General features: G+C 40.4%; 2 protein-coding genes across 3 annotated transcripts; both read right to left on the reverse strand.

Moving 5' to 3' along the window:
- Positions 1-328: 328 nt before the first annotated feature.
- Positions 329-17,521, reverse strand: LOC107388619 (neuroplastin). 2 transcript variants are annotated; one of them, XM_015964207.3, is made up of 8 exons: positions 17,191-17,521; positions 11,104-11,272; positions 10,923-11,017; positions 9,153-9,286; positions 6,082-6,355; positions 3,481-3,502; positions 1,420-1,496; positions 329-1,316 (listed from the first exon to the last, which is right to left on the reverse strand). In XM_015964207.3, exons 1-7 carry the CDS (start codon positions 17,279-17,281, stop codon positions 1,436-1,438), a joined length of 846 nt encoding a protein of 281 aa, XP_015819693.1. In that variant the 5' UTR covers positions 17,282-17,521; the 3' UTR covers positions 329-1,316; positions 1,420-1,435. The 2 variants fall into 2 exon arrangements, with proteins under 2 accessions (XP_015819693.1, XP_015819695.1); XM_015964209.3 differs by having other exon boundaries at positions 3,481-3,490; positions 17,191-17,520.
- Positions 11,279-13,581, reverse strand: LOC129153547 (neuroplastin). The gene has a single exon (XM_054732930.2). The coding sequence runs from the start codon at positions 12,762-12,764 to the stop codon at positions 12,456-12,458; it is 309 nt and encodes a 102-aa protein (XP_054588905.1). The 5' UTR covers positions 12,765-13,581; the 3' UTR covers positions 11,279-12,455.
- Positions 17,522-18,255: the final 734 nt, after the last annotated feature.

The following is an 18,255-nucleotide window of genomic DNA, read 5'->3' on the forward strand; positions in this document are numbered from 1 at the left end:
TACTGCTTTTATCTTGGTACGGTATTGATTATTTTATGCTTTTCTACAAATTTCTTTGACAAAATTTGCCTTTTTTTACTCTCTGGAGGGAAACAGTGTCTTTAATATTCTGATTTTTGCAGCCAAAACAGCACAATAATAAAATTACCCGTATATAATGTAGATGCGTAATCTTTTTTATTCATATAAAAGCAAGGCTCTTGTAATTCTCACTTAATCCCACCAGATGACGCTGTTCTCCGCATTTCCTCCTCAGGATCATCCTACAATCCTCTTGGAAGTTTGCATGTAGTAGTGAGCTTAATGGAAGAAACCAACACAACAGACACAAGATTCAGGGTTTTATTTTCCTTCAGATTTTTATTTTTAAAAATGATTGTGACCTTGGAGTTTCTTCACGTTTCAGCTCTGACGTGGGTTTTTCTTATACACACATACACATACACACACCTCCCTCCGCCCACGTCACTTGACCCAAACTCATGCAGGTGTGTGTTATATACCATCAATGCTCTACGGTGAACATACTAGTTTAAAGCTTTTTCACAGAAAATCAGAAGCTGCAATGTCTTTCAATATATTGATATGGATAATAATTGCATAGGATAATAGCCATGCTGTACAATACACATACTTACAAAATAAAACATTCAAATGTTTAATAGAGTTTCTCAAAGCATTTTATAAACTTGTTTCATTTTTTCTCAACATTTAAATGCATCATATAATATGGATAAAAATACTGGCGATCTGATATTTATTTATAGTGTTGTAATACATACATTACATACATAAAGTAAATCTTAACCAATTTTAGAGGGACACTGCAAAGCCCTTAAATGTGATAAATATATTTATATAGATAGTCAGATAAAATGAATGACAGGTTTACACAGGAATAATAAAACTGTACACATCTGTCACACCACATTGTCTTTTTCTTTTCCACTGCAGTTTAGTTTTTCACAGTACAGAGTTTCTACATGAAGCCACCCTCAAGAGAAAAAAGTATTTCTTTATCAAACAGAAAGTCAACATTTTGCATGCATTATCTTAGAAGTAGTAAAATTAGAAATATTAATGATGAAGAATAATAAAATAAAACCTAAAATGTCAACAATCGCATGCAGCAACAATGTTTAGAATGTCAACTCTGGAACTTTTGTGTCACACACCCTCCTGACGTGAAAGATAAGGCATGCCTCACTGAACCCTCCCAACTCACAATCATGTGTTTAATGGCAAATACATCCTTTACACTGGGATGGAGTCGCTTCTAGTTTACCTTCATGTGGTCAATATGTGGTCAATGAGATCTGCAAAAATAGAAAATACAGATTGTTACTCAAATTGTACAACATTGTGATTTCTGGTGTAATTTTATAGGTTGTGTTTGTGGCCACGATGATGCATACTAACTCAGTGGACAGCCTCCTCAGTTGGTATTCCTCTGGCGGAGGTTCTTGTCTTTGTGGTTGTTGGTTGAATTGGTTTTCCTAACCAGGAAGTAGACAACACAGTCACTTTTTTAGTTGAAGTGAATGATAACTAAATGTGTATTTTTGAGAATTAGCTTGTAATAATTTAGTTTTAAGGGAGACATATGCCTTTTTTCTGAAGTTATAATAGTTCTATGGTCAAAACAAAACTTGTTTATAAAGGTCTATGCGTTAAGTCCCTCTCACATGAAGCTATTTCAGTATATTCATTTTTGACAATTACCTTCCAGACACTTTCTGACACTGTTATAACGAATATGCAAACAATCTAGGTTTTGACCGCAAACACGGTCGCAAAGAACTCACCCCTCCCCTCTGTATCTTCCCCGAGACGCTTCTGCCTGAACTGGAAACTTGCGATGCCAGACAGAACGACATAGTGCTAAACACCATATTTCTACGTCCAAACTTCTTTTGTTGTCCTTGACTTCAAAATATGTTTTTTTCTTTTTGGGACTATGGTCTTAAAGTTGAAGGGGTAGAAGTCGGCTGTTTCTCCTTCTCTGATATGATTGAGCCACGAGCCTCGTACACTATTAGTGTTCTGTTGCTAAATACTCGAGTGCATAATGAATGGAGGACTCAGGCAAGTGCAGCGATTCAGCAAGACCGACAACCGAATGGTCCAATGGTTGATTTTGGTCTGAAATGTGTTATTGGTGGAGGTTTTTAGACTAATGCAAGAGAACCACTCGATTATTTATTTTTTGTTTTTTCATCTCCACAATATATTTATAGCTACTATGTTACAACATTGTTAAGACGCATGAAAACATAATTTTAAGCTAATTTGTTTTCCAACTTTGTCATTGCGGCTTTAACCAATTCCTTAAAAAGTGGGGTTCAGTGATTGTGTTGGTAGAAACTTTAACACAGCTTTTAAAACTTTAACCCTCTGGAGGCAGGCGTTGCAGATTTGCAACGTTAAAACCTACCTACCTGGTTACTCCACATACATATTTCATGAGCATTTTTTAAATGGCCTGTAAATGGTAAATGGTCTGTAGTTGATATATTAACTCAGAAGTACCTGTGAAGAACTTAGTTGTTCGTCCTTTTATCAAAACTTATTTTGAGCCTGAGAGGGTTAACAGTTTTGTGGAGCAGGTAGTTGTCCTAGGGAATGCTCTTTACCTGCTTAACGGCTGTTAGCTATTTTCTGTGCCGGTAGCTAATAAAAGACTAGCAAATAGCTGTTCAGTTGTTTGCCGACCGTCAAAATACACAAGAAGAAAAAAAAGTTTGCTTTTTTGTTGGCAACCAAAGTGAAAGTTGGCACAGCCCACACGCTTTAGAATAGGCTAAAGGAGGCTATGAAATCACAGGCCGATGCTGGGTAACCTGGCTTTGTTGCTACTGGACTTGTAGCATTGACTTGTAAGTTATATTTTTTGTCCAAATGTGTGGCCTATTTAAAAAGACTTGGCTAATGTTAGTTTTAGCTTGCTGTTAGCGCTAGCTACAGCGGGCTGCTGCATGTTTTTTTTAATGACCTTGTTTATATACCTTGCTCAGGCTGCTATAAGCTGAGAGGCTCTGATATTCAGGAGGGGCTCAAAGTATAGTAACGTATCCTCCAGCAGCAGCTTCTCTTCTCCAGTTGAGAGGTGGTCAAAATTTTCACAAGGTTCATTGTTTTAATTCCTAAAACTTTTTTTCACATTTGAGGTGTTTGTAGAGGCAGTAAAAAGACATGGCAGCACAAAATGATGCTAAATGTTATATTTGAATAATATGTCTCCTTTAAAACCAAAACCTTTCATTTAAAGCAAAGATGTTGTAGCTTGACCTTAACATTTCTCCCTAAATCATTTAAGATCTGACCATCAATCATACTCCAGCATGATGCTCAACAGCTTTTGTTAATTTGGGAACCTCTTCTCTGTGAGCTTTTAATAGTACACATACTGGGATAATCCACGACACAAACATAAAGTCACCAAGCTAAGCAGAGAAAAGGTTATGTAAAGTTTGTACTTACGCCGGCCCAGCTAGGTCGTCATCTGTGGTAAAGGAGAAAGGTATGAAGAAATGACAACCAGAAAATAATTCAAAAAAGATGCTGCACACAGTAACATGTATTTAGTACATTTGGCCTTAAGAACTCCCATTAGAGATGCACCGATTGTTGTTTTCTAGGTCTGTTCACATTTCAGGTTTTTTTTGTGAAGCTTTGGGTGAATCTGATGAAATTTAACTTTAAAATATAAAAGCATTTGAAATAATTGTTTCCATTTTTTAATAAACTGAATATTTGTTTGCAATGAAGCATTTGAAATAAAAATGATAACATTGGCTTGGCTGTTGTTGCCTGTTTAGTGGAAGCATTATTTTTATTTATTTATAGAGCCCATTTCAAACAAAGAGGCAATTCAATGTGCAGTGGAAATCCTAAATAAACTCCTGCAGGTTACCAGACAGAAGTAGGAACCCTCTGTATAAAAATAAAACCCAAACATCAGCTTTTTTTTTTCAAAGAGAAAAATATAACTGTGTTTTTTAATGTATTTGTATCGTTATTTTAATCATTTCTATTTTAACTTGTGCACATTTTCTTTACTTGTTTCATGTAGAAGATTTTTTAATAATTGAGATTTTTTTCAGCCGTCTCATCAATATAAATTTCATTTCTTAGCAAAAATAGATTTATTTGATTTTGTTTTGTCACCATATAAAATTATGAGCGCTAATGCAACTGGAATTTTGATTTTCATTTTTTTAATGGGGACATTTTTTATGTTTGTGTGCATTTATGCAGAGCTCACCTTCTCATCAGACACACGTGAATGACATTTTAATTAGCTTATTTTTCTATGATGATCGTAAATGACTTAACACTGTGGAATATTTATTGGAAAAATATTTTTCTTATCAAGTGTATAGTTACACCTGCTGGTTTACCTCATGTGCATAAACAAACCTGTTCCTTAGGAGCCTGTGCAGTTTTTATTAGTTCCTGGAGGGGGAAAAAACAACTTAATGACATCTCTCCCAAATATTTATTCATTTATTTAATTATTTATTAGATGTATTCATCATCATCCATCAGGTCATTCTCTGACAATATTGATAATTATTGATCGTTTAAATTGTAAAAGTGCATCACTGGCATATTATTCTGAACTCGTATTTATTTTAAAGGTTTCTTGTATCAGATTGTGTTTACACTAATTATTTTTATTTCACTGCTGAGGTGCAGCATAGAGAGCACCAGGTCCCAACGACCCTTCACACAAAAAACCCTTTATAGAGGGTAAATGAATGAATGAGAGTCAAATTTTGCTAATCTCTGATAATACCCGTCAGTCCGAAACGCAGCCTATTACCCACACCTGTAAAACAATCGGTGCACCGCTAATTATAATGCTTTATGACATATCTGCAGAGTAAAAGCACAGCCTGGAAAATATTAAAAACATTAAACAAGAGATTGTCATGCTGAAGAAATATGCCTGACATTTAAACACCACATTTTGAAGGCATGAGTAGGTGAGACCGATGACACACAAGCAAAATCCTAACTTCAAATACTGTTGTCATGCACAGACAAGCAGTGCTCACAAAGAACATCTGTTCACTCAGAGATTAGTGAGAAGCAGCTCCATCAGTATCAGCGTTCTGCTGTAATAATGCACTGAAGCAGTGAGAAACAAGAGGCAGCAGAAATGATTGATAAACACGAACAATCCACGCGTCATTAATGCGACTTGCTGCTGCAGCATGAACTCTAATGCATGGTTATGCAAACCGGAAATGTTCGTCTGCACTTGGCTGATGTTGAAGGCAGGGGTAGCTCAACAGAACTGTTTAGCCGAGCCGTGAACTGGAGAAGGAATGAGGCTGAATGAGCATAAATCGAAACCAGGCAGCATGCAAACATCTCACACTTACCACAAACACGGTTTAGGTTATGCATTTTGAAAAAAAAAGGAGGGGAGATATTACAACAACCTGTTAAACCGTTCAACTGCCGAACAAACTCAGTTAAACTAAATCTGCTGTGTGACTCCTGACTGACTGGTCTGAGCTGTTCGCTATTCACAAAGTGTTGCATCTGATCAGCATGTGGCAAAATTCTGAATTCTGTTTGTGCAGAAAAGGTCGCCCAAATATCATTAATGCATAATTCAGGATACACCTCTAACCCAAAAACAAAGAGCTCTGCTGTGTTAGAAGAATCAGAACGACTAAATGACAAGATTCCTGGTTAGGTTTGGAAAGGCTTATGAACAACATCCTTAGGAATCCATTAATAATTAAAAGTGTCCACCTTTCCAAGACTACAGGGTCGTATTTCTCATGAATATTAAATGAATGAAATTGTTCTAACAAGGTGCAACCTTCTGCAACAGAGTCTGTCTGTTGGTTCAATGTCGTCAGACTAAATTATTGAATGCAGGAGCAGCACAGTGTTAAGTGATTCCTCCAGTGTCTCCGGTGGGTGACTAAAAACACAAGTGTGTGTCTCCTTACATGGTCATTACTTCTGGGTGGAAAAATGGAGGAACCTACACATGAAGCTTACTACACAAGTTTTAAAAGTATAACCTGGAGATTCAGACAAATGTCCCTTCAGACTCACCGTCTTGTAGATCCTCAGGCTTCTTATGCTTCTCATAAACAACGATGATGACGACCAGGATGATGATCTCAATCAGAACTCCCAGAAGAGGCCACAGGGGAGCCAAGCGGCTGCGAACCCTCAGCACAGACACCTCGCTGTCGCTGCCATAACTGTTAGTGGCGTTGCACTGGTACTCGCCAGGGTCCAGGTCAATATCCAAGTTGGCGATGAGGAGCTTGGTGTGGTTCCCCTCGTTGACCACGACAAAGCGTCCGGTTGAGTTGTCGATTTCCTGTCAGAGTAACAAGAAAATGACCATTAAATTGTGTTAGCGAGTATGAGGCTCAACTTTGTGTTAGCTGCATGTTAATGCACTTTTAACAGAGAAGTCCGATATTATCGAACGATATCGGCAATAAAATGAAATATCAGAAACTATCGGGATCTATTTCTACTCTTTCAACCCATCCACATTCCTTATGGGGTCCAATGGACCCGATGTGGGTTTTTATTTTTTATTTTTTTTTTCGAATGAGCACCACCTCACCCCTGCCACGTGAACCCAAAGGGACAAACCCTGAACCCTGCTCAACCATCCATTGTCCTGGTTGGGTCAGCCTCTAGGACAGCAGGAGGGTTAATGACACAGCTACTGTGGTTATATTATACACCAAACTCTTCAGCTACTGAGCCTAGCCAGCCATGCCGATGCTTCCTCATGGGAAGCAAAGGGCCTCGTAATGCTGCCATTCACATAACCCCACCCCCTGAGATGCTAACCGAGCCAATCAGCGCTGAGCAGCGTATGTCACACACTGCAATGCTCAGTTTCTCATAAACAACAAAGATGGCGTCTGAAGCAGAGTTCGCTGCAGCTCTTTCCTCTGTTCTAAATGACTTGGACATGTCTTTGAAACCACAACAAGAAAAAACATTAAAGCCTTTCGTCTAAAAAAAGATGTGCACTGTCACCAGATGCCATCTTTGTCTACAGCTAAAAAAAACTACAGCGCAGCACAATACAGTCGTCTTTTTTGCCTTTTTTCTGATGGCTTATTTTGAGCGGGCTAGTTTTAGATTGTAGCAGCTGGAGATTTTTGTTTGTTCTGCACAACACGCGAGGATGTAGAGATTTGACCTGTACGACGGGCGTTTGGCAGGATTAGCTCAGGAAGAATGGGAATCAGCAAAAATTTGCCATCTTGTCCATAGCCTAAGTTAAATTGAAGTATTTGTCATATTTGGAACAGATGATGCTAAAGTTTAAGTATGCATGATAGCAGATATGTGATTTTAGTCACCTAAAATTATTTGGTTCTATATTATTTTATTGTGGGGGGATAATGCTATCAGTTTATGTCAGTATTGGAAATTAAGAGTAAAGACTATCCAGATATCAGTAAAAAAACTGATATCAAGCCTCACCATTTCACATTTTAGGTAATATCATACCAGTTTATTTATAAAGCACATTTGAAACCAAAGTGCTGTACAGGAGTGTGAAAGACACACACACAACAACAAAGACAGCATAGGAGAAAATTTTAAAGCTAAAAACAAATAACACACATAAAAGCAAGGCATAAAATTACATTCAGAGTTAACTAACCATAAAACAAGTAAAAGCACTAAGATAAGAGATCAAAGAGAAACAGGTAAAAACTAACTGAGCTACGTTAGTGAGCTAGAAAGTACAGAAGAGTGTCACAAGCTGCCACTAATAGAGAAGCGTCACACTGACCAATGAAGCCAGTCACGTGGGAAAAGCCAGGCTAAATTCTGCCTTCAGAAGAAGAAATGTTCCTTAATGATATCGCTCAAATCCTGGATCCCTGTCCAAACGCTGCGCTGCGAGGAGTCCATAAGATCACAGTAATTAAACTACAGTAGTTAAACAAATGGCAGCTTTAGTCAAAGTGGATTTTAGCCTCATAATCTTCATCCCTCCCGTTAACTGGTAGAAGGCTTTAACAGTTTTAACTTGGATTTGTGGATGCAGCCTCTAACGGTTCACTGATGGAGGATTTACTCTATGTTTTGTCAAAGGCATGCCAGGATTCTGCTCATTTAAATGTTCACCACCTGTAGTAACTAGGTGGAAGACTGAAGTTTATGTTGTAATTATATTTGTGTGTGAGTGTGCGTGTGTGTGCACATGTGTGTGTGTGTGTGCACATGTGTGTGTGTATGTGTGTGTGTGTGTGTGTGTGTGTGTGTGTGTGTGTGTGTGTTCAATACATACACTCCCTTCAAAGAACTGATGCTATGAGCCATAGAAGGCGGTACAGAGGGGTCTATTGGGCCATTCCCATCTGTACCGGGTCGGCCCGGGCCGGGTAGCGTAGGTTGTTTACAAATTTGGGTGACCTGGTATTTTTCCGGGCCAACCAAGGCTCATTCTCAGCCCTCTTCTCGAGGGGGTCTGCTTCAGGCCGACAAGGGCCAACACACCCACTGCTGACAGCAAATTCACACCTTCCATTAGAGCAAGCCTCTGATTGGTGGGTAGAATCAGCCCACATGGGCTTAGGACAAGGATGTGTGGAATCAACCGGGCCAGGCTGGGGCCGACTGGGGCTACCCGGCCCGGGCTGACCCGGTACAGATGGGAATGGCCCATATGTTTCTTATTCCAGGTGCTCAAACCTATCAGGCATAAATGGTGTTGAGTAAGAGGATATGCGTGATGTATGCGTCAGCTGGGACCACCACGGGATAAAGCAGGAGAAGCAGATGGATCAGTGGCTAAACTTTAGGTGATGAACTCCCAAAGTGTTTTCAATTTACTGTTAAATATTAAGTAGTTCCGCCACACTGTCACACAGATGGCCTGGCCTTTGGTTGTTTAGGAAATGTTTTCTTTCCTTAAATTTCAACTGGTTGTCCTGTTATGTTTTTAGTTCAGCATGCCACTTCAATTATGATTAAACTGCTGATTCCACACCTTTTATTAACATTTAATACAGGTTTACGTTCTTATTTTATTGCTTTTAAATGAATCAGTGAAATCAGGAACCGAGTAGAGAGAGACCTGTGAGGAATATAGCAACCTATAGGAAATGTAAATTCATGTATCATTTCAAACATACCTTCACACTGCTGTCTTCCATCTTGAACCAGGACCAGGCAGGGTGGGGATAGCCCACAGACTTACAGCTGAGCTCAGCACGACTCCCCTCATTCTTATTCTCACTACGCTTGTGGCCGGTTATCATGGGGGCAGCTGAAACGAGAACAAATACCTGGATCTGTTAAAAGTTAAAGGTTCCACATCATGCTACTTTAAACCTTGCCCTGCAATGGACTGGCTATCTGTCCAGGGTGTACCCTGCCTGATTGCCCAGCCCCCCCCCCCCCGCAACCCTACATGGACAAGCGAGTTCAGAAAATGGATGGATGGCTTCTTTAAACCTTTAAGAGCAAAGCTAGGCACAGTAAATGATAAAATATTATCGTTGGCACTATTGAGATGTCACTTATCTTAAACATGAGTTATTTTCATCAGCCTGAATTTATAACCGGACTTAAAACGCTTAATTTCAGTGAAACAATGCGCCCACGCCAGCAACAACAAAGCGTGCCTAAAACAGCATGTTAGGAAAGTCAGCTGCTGCGTTGGCTATGGTATTCCAGCTGTGCCATCTCAGTTTTACCATGTGCTGATGCGGGTTCGACTCCTGTTCAACTCATGTTTTTATATTTTAGTTTTATTGATTAATTTCTACAAAACATTTTGTGTCCCTAAACAACTTTGAATTTAGTTGTTTCCATGCAGCATTTTAGTTGATTTACTCTGCTCACCTCACATGGACTCACACTGGCTAAATAAACAAACAAAGTAAAAAAAAAAAAACACAGATTAGTCCTTATATTTTAAACTGTTAGCCAATAAAGGGTTGAAAACAAAATACTGGCAGGTGTAGCTGTAAAAGAAGAAAAAGGTTACTGCTGAGATCGGGATGTGAACCTGTGTAAAACGATGTGCCCGCACAGCACTCTGACCACCAGACTACCAATTCTGACACACGTCAACAGTCGCGTAAGCCACATATCCTGTGCTGTCCAGGAGAGACAGGTTTCAGACCAGGGACTCGCTTCTGTGCAGGGCCTGTTGATGAGACTAGTTTTCACTGACATTTTACAAGATTTTCAACGTAAAAGTCAAAATTTGCAGCTGAAACAGGAAAATAAAGGACTGCATTGATTCAAAAACAATACCACATGGTAAAAAGCTCCAAAAATGTGTATTTTCTTTAAAGCCCCTTTAAAAAAAATAGGTTAAGAAGATTTAGCTTTTTTCTAATCTTTACCTTCAAGATGAAATACTGAATCATGCTTGTAGTAAGATGTGTTTTCCTGAGTCATTTGCATGAAGTCTGGTAAAAAAAACTGAGTTAATTGCCTCATTATAACAATTTCAAATATTTCCCATCACAGAACTTATCTCATGATTAATGAAAATTAAACATTCAACTTCCAGAATTCTGCATATTAGAGATCTCTTTTGCAGTGAGTCTCTTTCTGAATCTGAATCAATAAAACGCTCCATCAAATAATACATAAACCCGCAAAAGTCCAATTTGCCTCCAAAGCAATGCACATGTGGCAGCAGAAAAGGCTGACCGGATTTTACCGTTGAGACATAATCCTTTGCCATCAGACAAACAAGACACCATCTGCTGCCACTGAGCCGGCCTTTGGCTGAATGAAGGTGTCAAGGGCGCCGGCTGCCCCTGAGCAGCCAGCAGAGCTGTTTGAAATCACAGGTCCTCACATGACAGGGCTACAAGTGCTCAAGGTCGCTTGTTTGGGTGACAAATCAAAGTAAATATGCCTGCAGCTGATAAATCAACACCTACATCTAACTTCGATGGTGGCGTTGGCAGATGGAGCATTGTGGAAGTTGTAGACACACATGTACACTCCTGCGTCATCTCCTCTTGGTTTGTTCACCCTGCAGATCAGAGACACACCCCGTGTTAACCCAATGCTGTGTTTGACACACACAAATATAAAAAGCCGAGGGGTTTCCTACCCCACCTGTATTCAGTGTTCGGGTTTGAGCTTTGTGATTCAGGGATCATCTCTCCGTTCTTCATCCAGTAGTTTTCATAGGGCTCGTAGAAGGAGCTGGTGAGGTTGCACTGCAGAGTGATACTGTCCATGATTTCTGTGATGGTGGCGTGCTCGGACGCAACAATTGTTGGCTCTGCAACAGAGAAACGGCTCAGTAGGAGTAATGCTGACTAGGGCTAGGGCTGTTTGGGAAGATCTAAACGACATAGGACACCACAGTTTTACACTCTTGATCAAATGTGAAATGCAGCCTAAATAATTTCAGTGACTATGAGGAAGCTCTCTGGAACTATAACATCATCAAATAGATTTAACTATTCATGTTGAACATTATGGTTAAAATAGAAGCTTGAAAATAAAAACTATTTGCGTTTTAGACTGAACCTTTCAGAGAAGCTACAGAAAAGCCCAGCTATCGTTGCTTGAACCTGCTAAGACTGAAACCTTCACCAGCTTGTTGTTTGACTCCAGTTATTCAAGTTGCTTTTGTATTCAGAGCATCACATCAGAGGAAATCTATACCCAGTTTGTCAGGCTGTCTTCATCTGATTACTTATTCAAACACTATTTTGAGAATCAACATTACTTTTCCATGTATTTGTGTGTTGATAATTTGATTAATTACCTTAATGTAGGGATGCAACGATACCACTTTTATCCAAACCGATACGATACCAATACTTGGATCTGAGTACTCGCCGATACCGATTACTAATACCGATACTTCCACCACACAAAAAAATGCAATGATTTGGAATACAGATTTTATTTTCTTCTCTGCTTTCAACAGGAAAAGACTGTGAGGTAGATAAAAAGTAAAATATATGAATGGAAGTCATCACAAAACTAAAATATTAGGTGAACAGAAAGGACAAGTTACAGTGAAGCCATTTTCAAGCAACTGCATTGGTATCGGTTCCAGGTATCGGTTAACTTTTACCGATATCGGTATTGGTATTGGTATCGGCACCGATACCAGTATCGTATCGGTGCATCCCTACTTTAATGTACTTTGACTCCAAAGTTCAACAAATGAAAAATAAAACATGGATATTACAAATAAAGAAATGTGCATATAGGGAAGGATTTTGTTACATGTAAAGAAAACTGTTAACTATGAGAAAATGAACAGAGGAAACTAAAGGGAAGCTCGGCTCTACAGTATGAAGGACTGAATTTGGGATTCACTGGGATAAATGGTGTTTCTTTTCAGCACCTATGCCTGTAGAGGTGGACGAAATCTATGAAGGATGCTAGTGGTCCTCTGGGGCGGTAGGAAGGAGGCGGAGTCACACAGAAACTGGGGGTGGGACATTTTACACCGACCACTCACTCTGAAGCACCATAACAGTAGCCTGAGCTCGGATCCAGGAGATGGCTGGATTCTGATGGAGGTTGTTCCGTCTCGGGTCATTGCTGGCTCTGCACTCATATGTCCCCGCGTCATCCAGGGTGAGACGCGTCACCCCCAACATGCTCACCGAGTTGACGCCGTACGCTGTGCTGATGGACACCCGCCGCTTACGGGCGCCGTCCCATAGCTGCCTGAAAGAGTCGGCTCGGTTGATCTCAGAGTACCACCACTGGATTTCTGGGGTGGGGTTACCTACTACATCACAGTACATCTCAAATGTGTCTCCTGTGAGCTTAGTCTCAGACAGAGGAGATTTCACAAAGCCTGCTGGTGGTCGTTAGAGGGGAAGCATGTCCAAAGATCAGCCCAAAATAGAGATGTTGGATGGAGAAGCAAGAAAATAAAAGATTAAATCAAATTAGAGTCAGCAAAGGATAAATGAGGAAGGAAAAAAACATAACAAAAGTATAAATTATGACAACTTACATTTAAATACAAACAAATTGAGGAAATGGAAGTAATTTTTTATGTTAATCAAAAGGTAAATCAGGTTAGCACGTGTAAACTCTTGACTCTCTACAAAAGCTCTAATGAAGTGACAGCACGCTCTTGGAGATTAGAAGAATATCTGTGATCATGTTCCAGATTCTAGGAAGAAAATACTTTATGTCTGTATCGGCCAATGTCGCTGATATTCCTGTGAAGCTTTAAGTCAAATCTGCTGGGACGACCCTGCTAGCATGCTATCACTTAGTTTGTCCATTTAAAAACATCACATTAGATTTGAGACAGGGTCATTCTAAAGTCCTCCGTATGACCTTGCCATTTTCAGCTCTTTTTATCTGATTACGGTAATAAAAACATAATTAGGTATGCCTCATGCTGATGAAATTCTCTCTTAGACGTAGTAATGAAAGTGATCATGACAGTTCAGAGAGGATGAGGAGGAGGAAGAGGAAGAGGAGGACAAGGGTTGCAGTCATCGGTCTAGGCAGCATGGAGAGCATGATAGATTGAGAGGAGATTTATACAAGCTGTGCAGCTCTTGGTCTCTGGGGAGAGTGTGGGCGCCTGGTGAGAGACACCCCCCCCCCCCCCCCCCCCCCTTCCATAGAAGCACACGTCACTAAAAGCGGCAAGAAATTAAAAATAAATAAAAAAGTCAGCCAACAAGATCTGGGAGACCAACAAGAGACAACATGAATCCCCCAGCCGGTTCCTGGAGCCCGGTCCTTACTGCACAGCATCATCTAGATTCCTACAAGTGAGAGGCATGACTGGGAATCTAAAGGGAAAACCTCAGCTCTCAAAAATGCTGAGAGGTGGACGCTGCCAGTTCAGATCCACCAGATGTGTGGACAGAGCCGGGCCGACAGCCTCGTCTCCGCTCACCGATCTACTGTACGTGTCAGAATGATGTTTAGTTTGAGCCGGAGTTTTCTTACATCTGCCTCGTGTGTCAGTTTGTGCATCAAAAACATCAATTATCTTCAGTGCCAATCATTGCTTTAAATGCATACAATATACGAAATAAACACATCTTGAAGCTCAGAAGAAGAAACCATGACTTCTACTCATGAAATTTCAACTGCGTGAAAATCCAACTTCCTGTTGGAGACGCAATAAAATAAATGATTTATTGATTCATGATTGTTGGTAACCATATATTTTAAAGGGCTTGTTAAGCTCTTCTGATGTCAGTTCCTATGATAAAGTTTAGAAATTATTAGTATTTTGTCTGTTGCTCATAGCTTAATAACCTGAGTTTAGAGAAACAGATTGGTTCTGAACTGATGAGAAAACCATATAAACATGAACTTATGTGCAGGAGTGAAACAGATCTTCCATCACTTCTCCTATAAATAATTACAGAACTCTTACGTAACTGTATGGTAATATAATAGTTTACAGAATGCAGCTAAGATAACTCCTTTAACATGGTTGAGAATATCGCTTTTAAATGACAATAATCTAACAAATTAAAACTTAACAAAAATCTAAACCGAAACTTTATTAATAGTGAAATTTGAGGAAGACATGAATGCTATAATTATTTGCTGACTTCTGACTAATAATAATAATAGCAAATGAAAGCACCGATCAGACGGTCCCACCCAGGGGTGGACTGACCTATCTGGCATTCTGGCACTGTCCCGGTGGGCCGCATAGCCAAGTGGGCTGCTTGCTCAGCTTGGGCCGACGCTACTCCACAGTTGGTGATCTGCAGAACATTAGCTACACGGTAAACCGAAGCTAACAGAGATTTTCCAGGCGTTTTTAGCAGTAGAAAAACGCAGTAGAGCGATGACGTAGGAGTTGTTTTACCGTGTTAGCATGTAGCTAACGTCCCGCTGATCTCAACTCGTGGAGAATGAGCTGATCTGGATGGCCAGGGCTCCCGGTCGCAGCGGTCTGGCCCTGCTTGTAATTTAACAGTCTCAGTCCATATTAGATATCACATTCGGCCTAGAGACAAGTCCGCGTGCGGCAACACCCCCCATCCCAACTGCTCTCCCAATGGGGAGGCCCGACTGAGGGCCGACGATTTGTAAAAATGCCAGGGCCGAATTTTAGTCCCAGTCCACCCCTGGTCTCACCTGACGATGGGGCTGGTTATTGTTTAATTATATAACTGACACGCTGGAGGGTCTATGTTTCTCAGCTAGCCAGGGAATGCCTTAGGATTCCCCCAGAGGAGTTGACCCATGGGGAGAGGGAAGTCTGGGCCTTCCTGCTTAGGCTGCTGCCCCCATGACCCGGCCCTGGATAAGTGGTCGAGAACGGATGGATGTATAACTGTTTCTCTCTGGTCCCAGTAACGTACCAGGGCATTCTGGATAAGCATCTAATCACACAAAATGAGAACAAATACAGCTTAACTGCTCTGTTGGACTGTGTGTTCTTTAGTTTTCAAGAAATTCTGATTTTAAATACTGCTTCACGACCCTTTGAGTTAGACAAGATGCCATCAAAGTAAATGGATTGTCTTTTCTGTTAAAAATAACATTAATTTGAGTTGAAGCCATTTGTTTGTTGTACAGATAACAGATAAAAAGAACATCATCAACATTCATTCATGTCATTGTTACAAATCAAAGTAACCATGGCTACACTTCATTTTTACAAATGTTGAGTGAATGTGTTTCCAGTCAGAAGAATTTATAATTGTTGTGAACATGTTCTAGATTTAGTGCACATTAATTGTTCAAAGACTCTAGCAAGTAATGAATAATAAATATCTTACCTGCCAGATAGCAGGCAGAGAAGCAGAGTTGGACCAGTTCAAAACTGATTAAAACAATCTTCTAATCCATAGCACATCATAAAAATGCTAAATATTTCCATCATTTTCATTTTGTGTCACAACGTTATTTACTAATCAAACTGATATTTCTAAACACAAAAATGAGCAGAACTTTCAGAGAAAAACTGGTATGTCAAGAAAGCTGTGTGGGGTCAGGATTTATGTTTAAACAGTATTTACATGAACTCCTAAACGTGTGAAATTACGTTAAAGTTAGATGTAGGTGTTGACACTTTGGTCCTACGACTCATCAGTCTGGTCAGAATTCATCTGTATTTGTCCAAACAGAGGTTGTTCTAAGTCAGCTGTCATTTGTTCATACCTACAGAATCTCACTTGAGAAGATGTGAAGTGTCCAATTAAAACTGTTCTACTTTAAATGTGACACACATCCACAGAGAAGCTCAACAGAATCTGGTCCATGAACAACCTTCATCAGATGAAGATGAGGAGATCACATTATCCATCTGTGTCAAAAACATAACACGTCTGACTGAAGAGGAGATGTTATGAGTGGGTGTGCGGTGCAGAGGATGTGTAATGCAGTCCAGGGAAGGCCAAAGTGCCTCATTCTCACACACACCGCCTGTAAAAAGATCCGACTTCACACTTACAGCAACAGATCCTATGCTATGCTGCCCTAATCTGATTGGGGAGGATCTGGGCAGAGGGTCATCAAGACTCACACGGAGAACTGTGCATGGAGATCAATGCTTTTCTGCAGTGCAGAACATCTCAGTGAAGAGTTAACAGATTCAGAAGGACATTAAAGCCACAGATCCCTGAGCAGCATCTCTGCTCTAAATATAGCAGCATGCAGCAGAATGGACTGGTGCTATTTACAGATCCCTTCTCCTGAAGTCCTACACCTAATTACATGAGCCTGTATGATGAGCCTGGGCTGATGCAGACAGAAAACGCAGGATTCCTGAGCTGAAAGCAGACATGCATGAGTGTGTGAGGGTTTAAATTTCAGCGTGTCCCAGTTCCCCTGCTCCTCTACCTGTTCCACTAACTCATCAGCAGAACTTGTCCTCGCTGACTGAACCGCTCAGTATTCAGATCCACACTTCAAAGGACATTTTAGGAGCGTCTTTCAGGCCTCCGTCTTGGCCCACTTCAGCCCGCAGAAAGCAGATTGTAGCTTATCAATGATTTATCAATCTTTCATTTCAAAGCTCAGGGCACAAACGGTGTTTTGTTTTACTCTGAGGTGAAAAATGTGGTTGTTTATTAACGACGGATGGTAATGTTAGAGAGGCAGCGCTATTAATAAAACCGTTTTATCATAAATAAGCTCATGCGGGCATCTTGATCCACCCTTAAAACCGCATTTTCGCCATGATGAGAGGAAAGCGTCATTCATTTTCTACCGGCAGAGTTCATTTCCTACCGCTCTGAGAGGAGACGGACTGCAGCATCAACATCCCAAATATCGCCACCGTTAAGGACATGACTGCGGCTCTGCGTTTGCCAGGTGTCATCTTCTGACGGAGATGCTCGGTGGAAAATGCCGGTGGAGAGGCTGGAAGGTGACCTGAGCGGGTGGCGGCGCTCCGGACGGAAGCTCCAGAGGGGGAGGTGTCTGAGGGTGTTCTAACGCGGATGCTGCGGCTCCAGCTGGTTACCTGTGCGGCTCTGCTGCCTGCCCCGGTGCTCAGAGGAAACCACCGTTCTTTCAGCCTAAATCCCGCGATATTTCGAACAGCTCACAGAGAACAGTGTCTCAAAGCCTCATCAAATTGTTGAAAAAGAAACACAACACTGGCGAACCAAGATAATTGTCATGAGGACCAGAGTCGGCACCAAATTGGTTCTTTTAACTCTGGGACAGTTTTGCTCAGTCAGGGATCTGCAACCTGCAGCTTTGGAGACCCCTAACGTTCTTTGGACCTCCATAAGAATGTCTCTTAAATTCTTTGGCTATACACTCAAATCTAACTCATGTTTTTTTTTTTTTGAAGAATTCAGGCAACAACAACATGCCCCCAAAAGAATGACACTTAAAGTACAATTCTTTTCTGTTTGTTTTGTACACAATGTGCCACAAATATCAACATCCCATGGAAGACATCCACGTTCATTTTGCAATATTTTTTTCTAAATATGAAGACATAAGCAAATTTATGAGTGCATTTTAGTCCTTTCTTTTTCAAAATGAAAACTAATTATTTATATTAGGTGATTATTGACGAGGGAAAAAGACTCCTGACTTTAACCTCAGAGTTTTGACCTTTTTTTCTCAGAACTAGACTTAGACTATTTTTTTTTATTATCTTCAGTAGGTCAACCAACCCATAAGCCTCAATCTTAAGAATCCTGAAAAGTCCACCTTGACTTAATTTTAACAAATGTCCCTCATCTTTAGGCTTCTTCTGCAATGACATGAGCGATCGTTGTGTTGTTGCCACAATAACAGCCTTGAGTCTGTTGGGATACTTCTGTTTTACCTTTGCAC

This window comes from Nothobranchius furzeri, chromosome 4 (assembly GCF_043380555.1).
Source record: "Nothobranchius furzeri strain GRZ-AD chromosome 4, NfurGRZ-RIMD1, whole genome shotgun sequence".
In the NCBI taxonomy this organism is placed as follows: domain Eukaryota; kingdom Metazoa; phylum Chordata; class Actinopteri; order Cyprinodontiformes; family Nothobranchiidae; genus Nothobranchius; species Nothobranchius furzeri.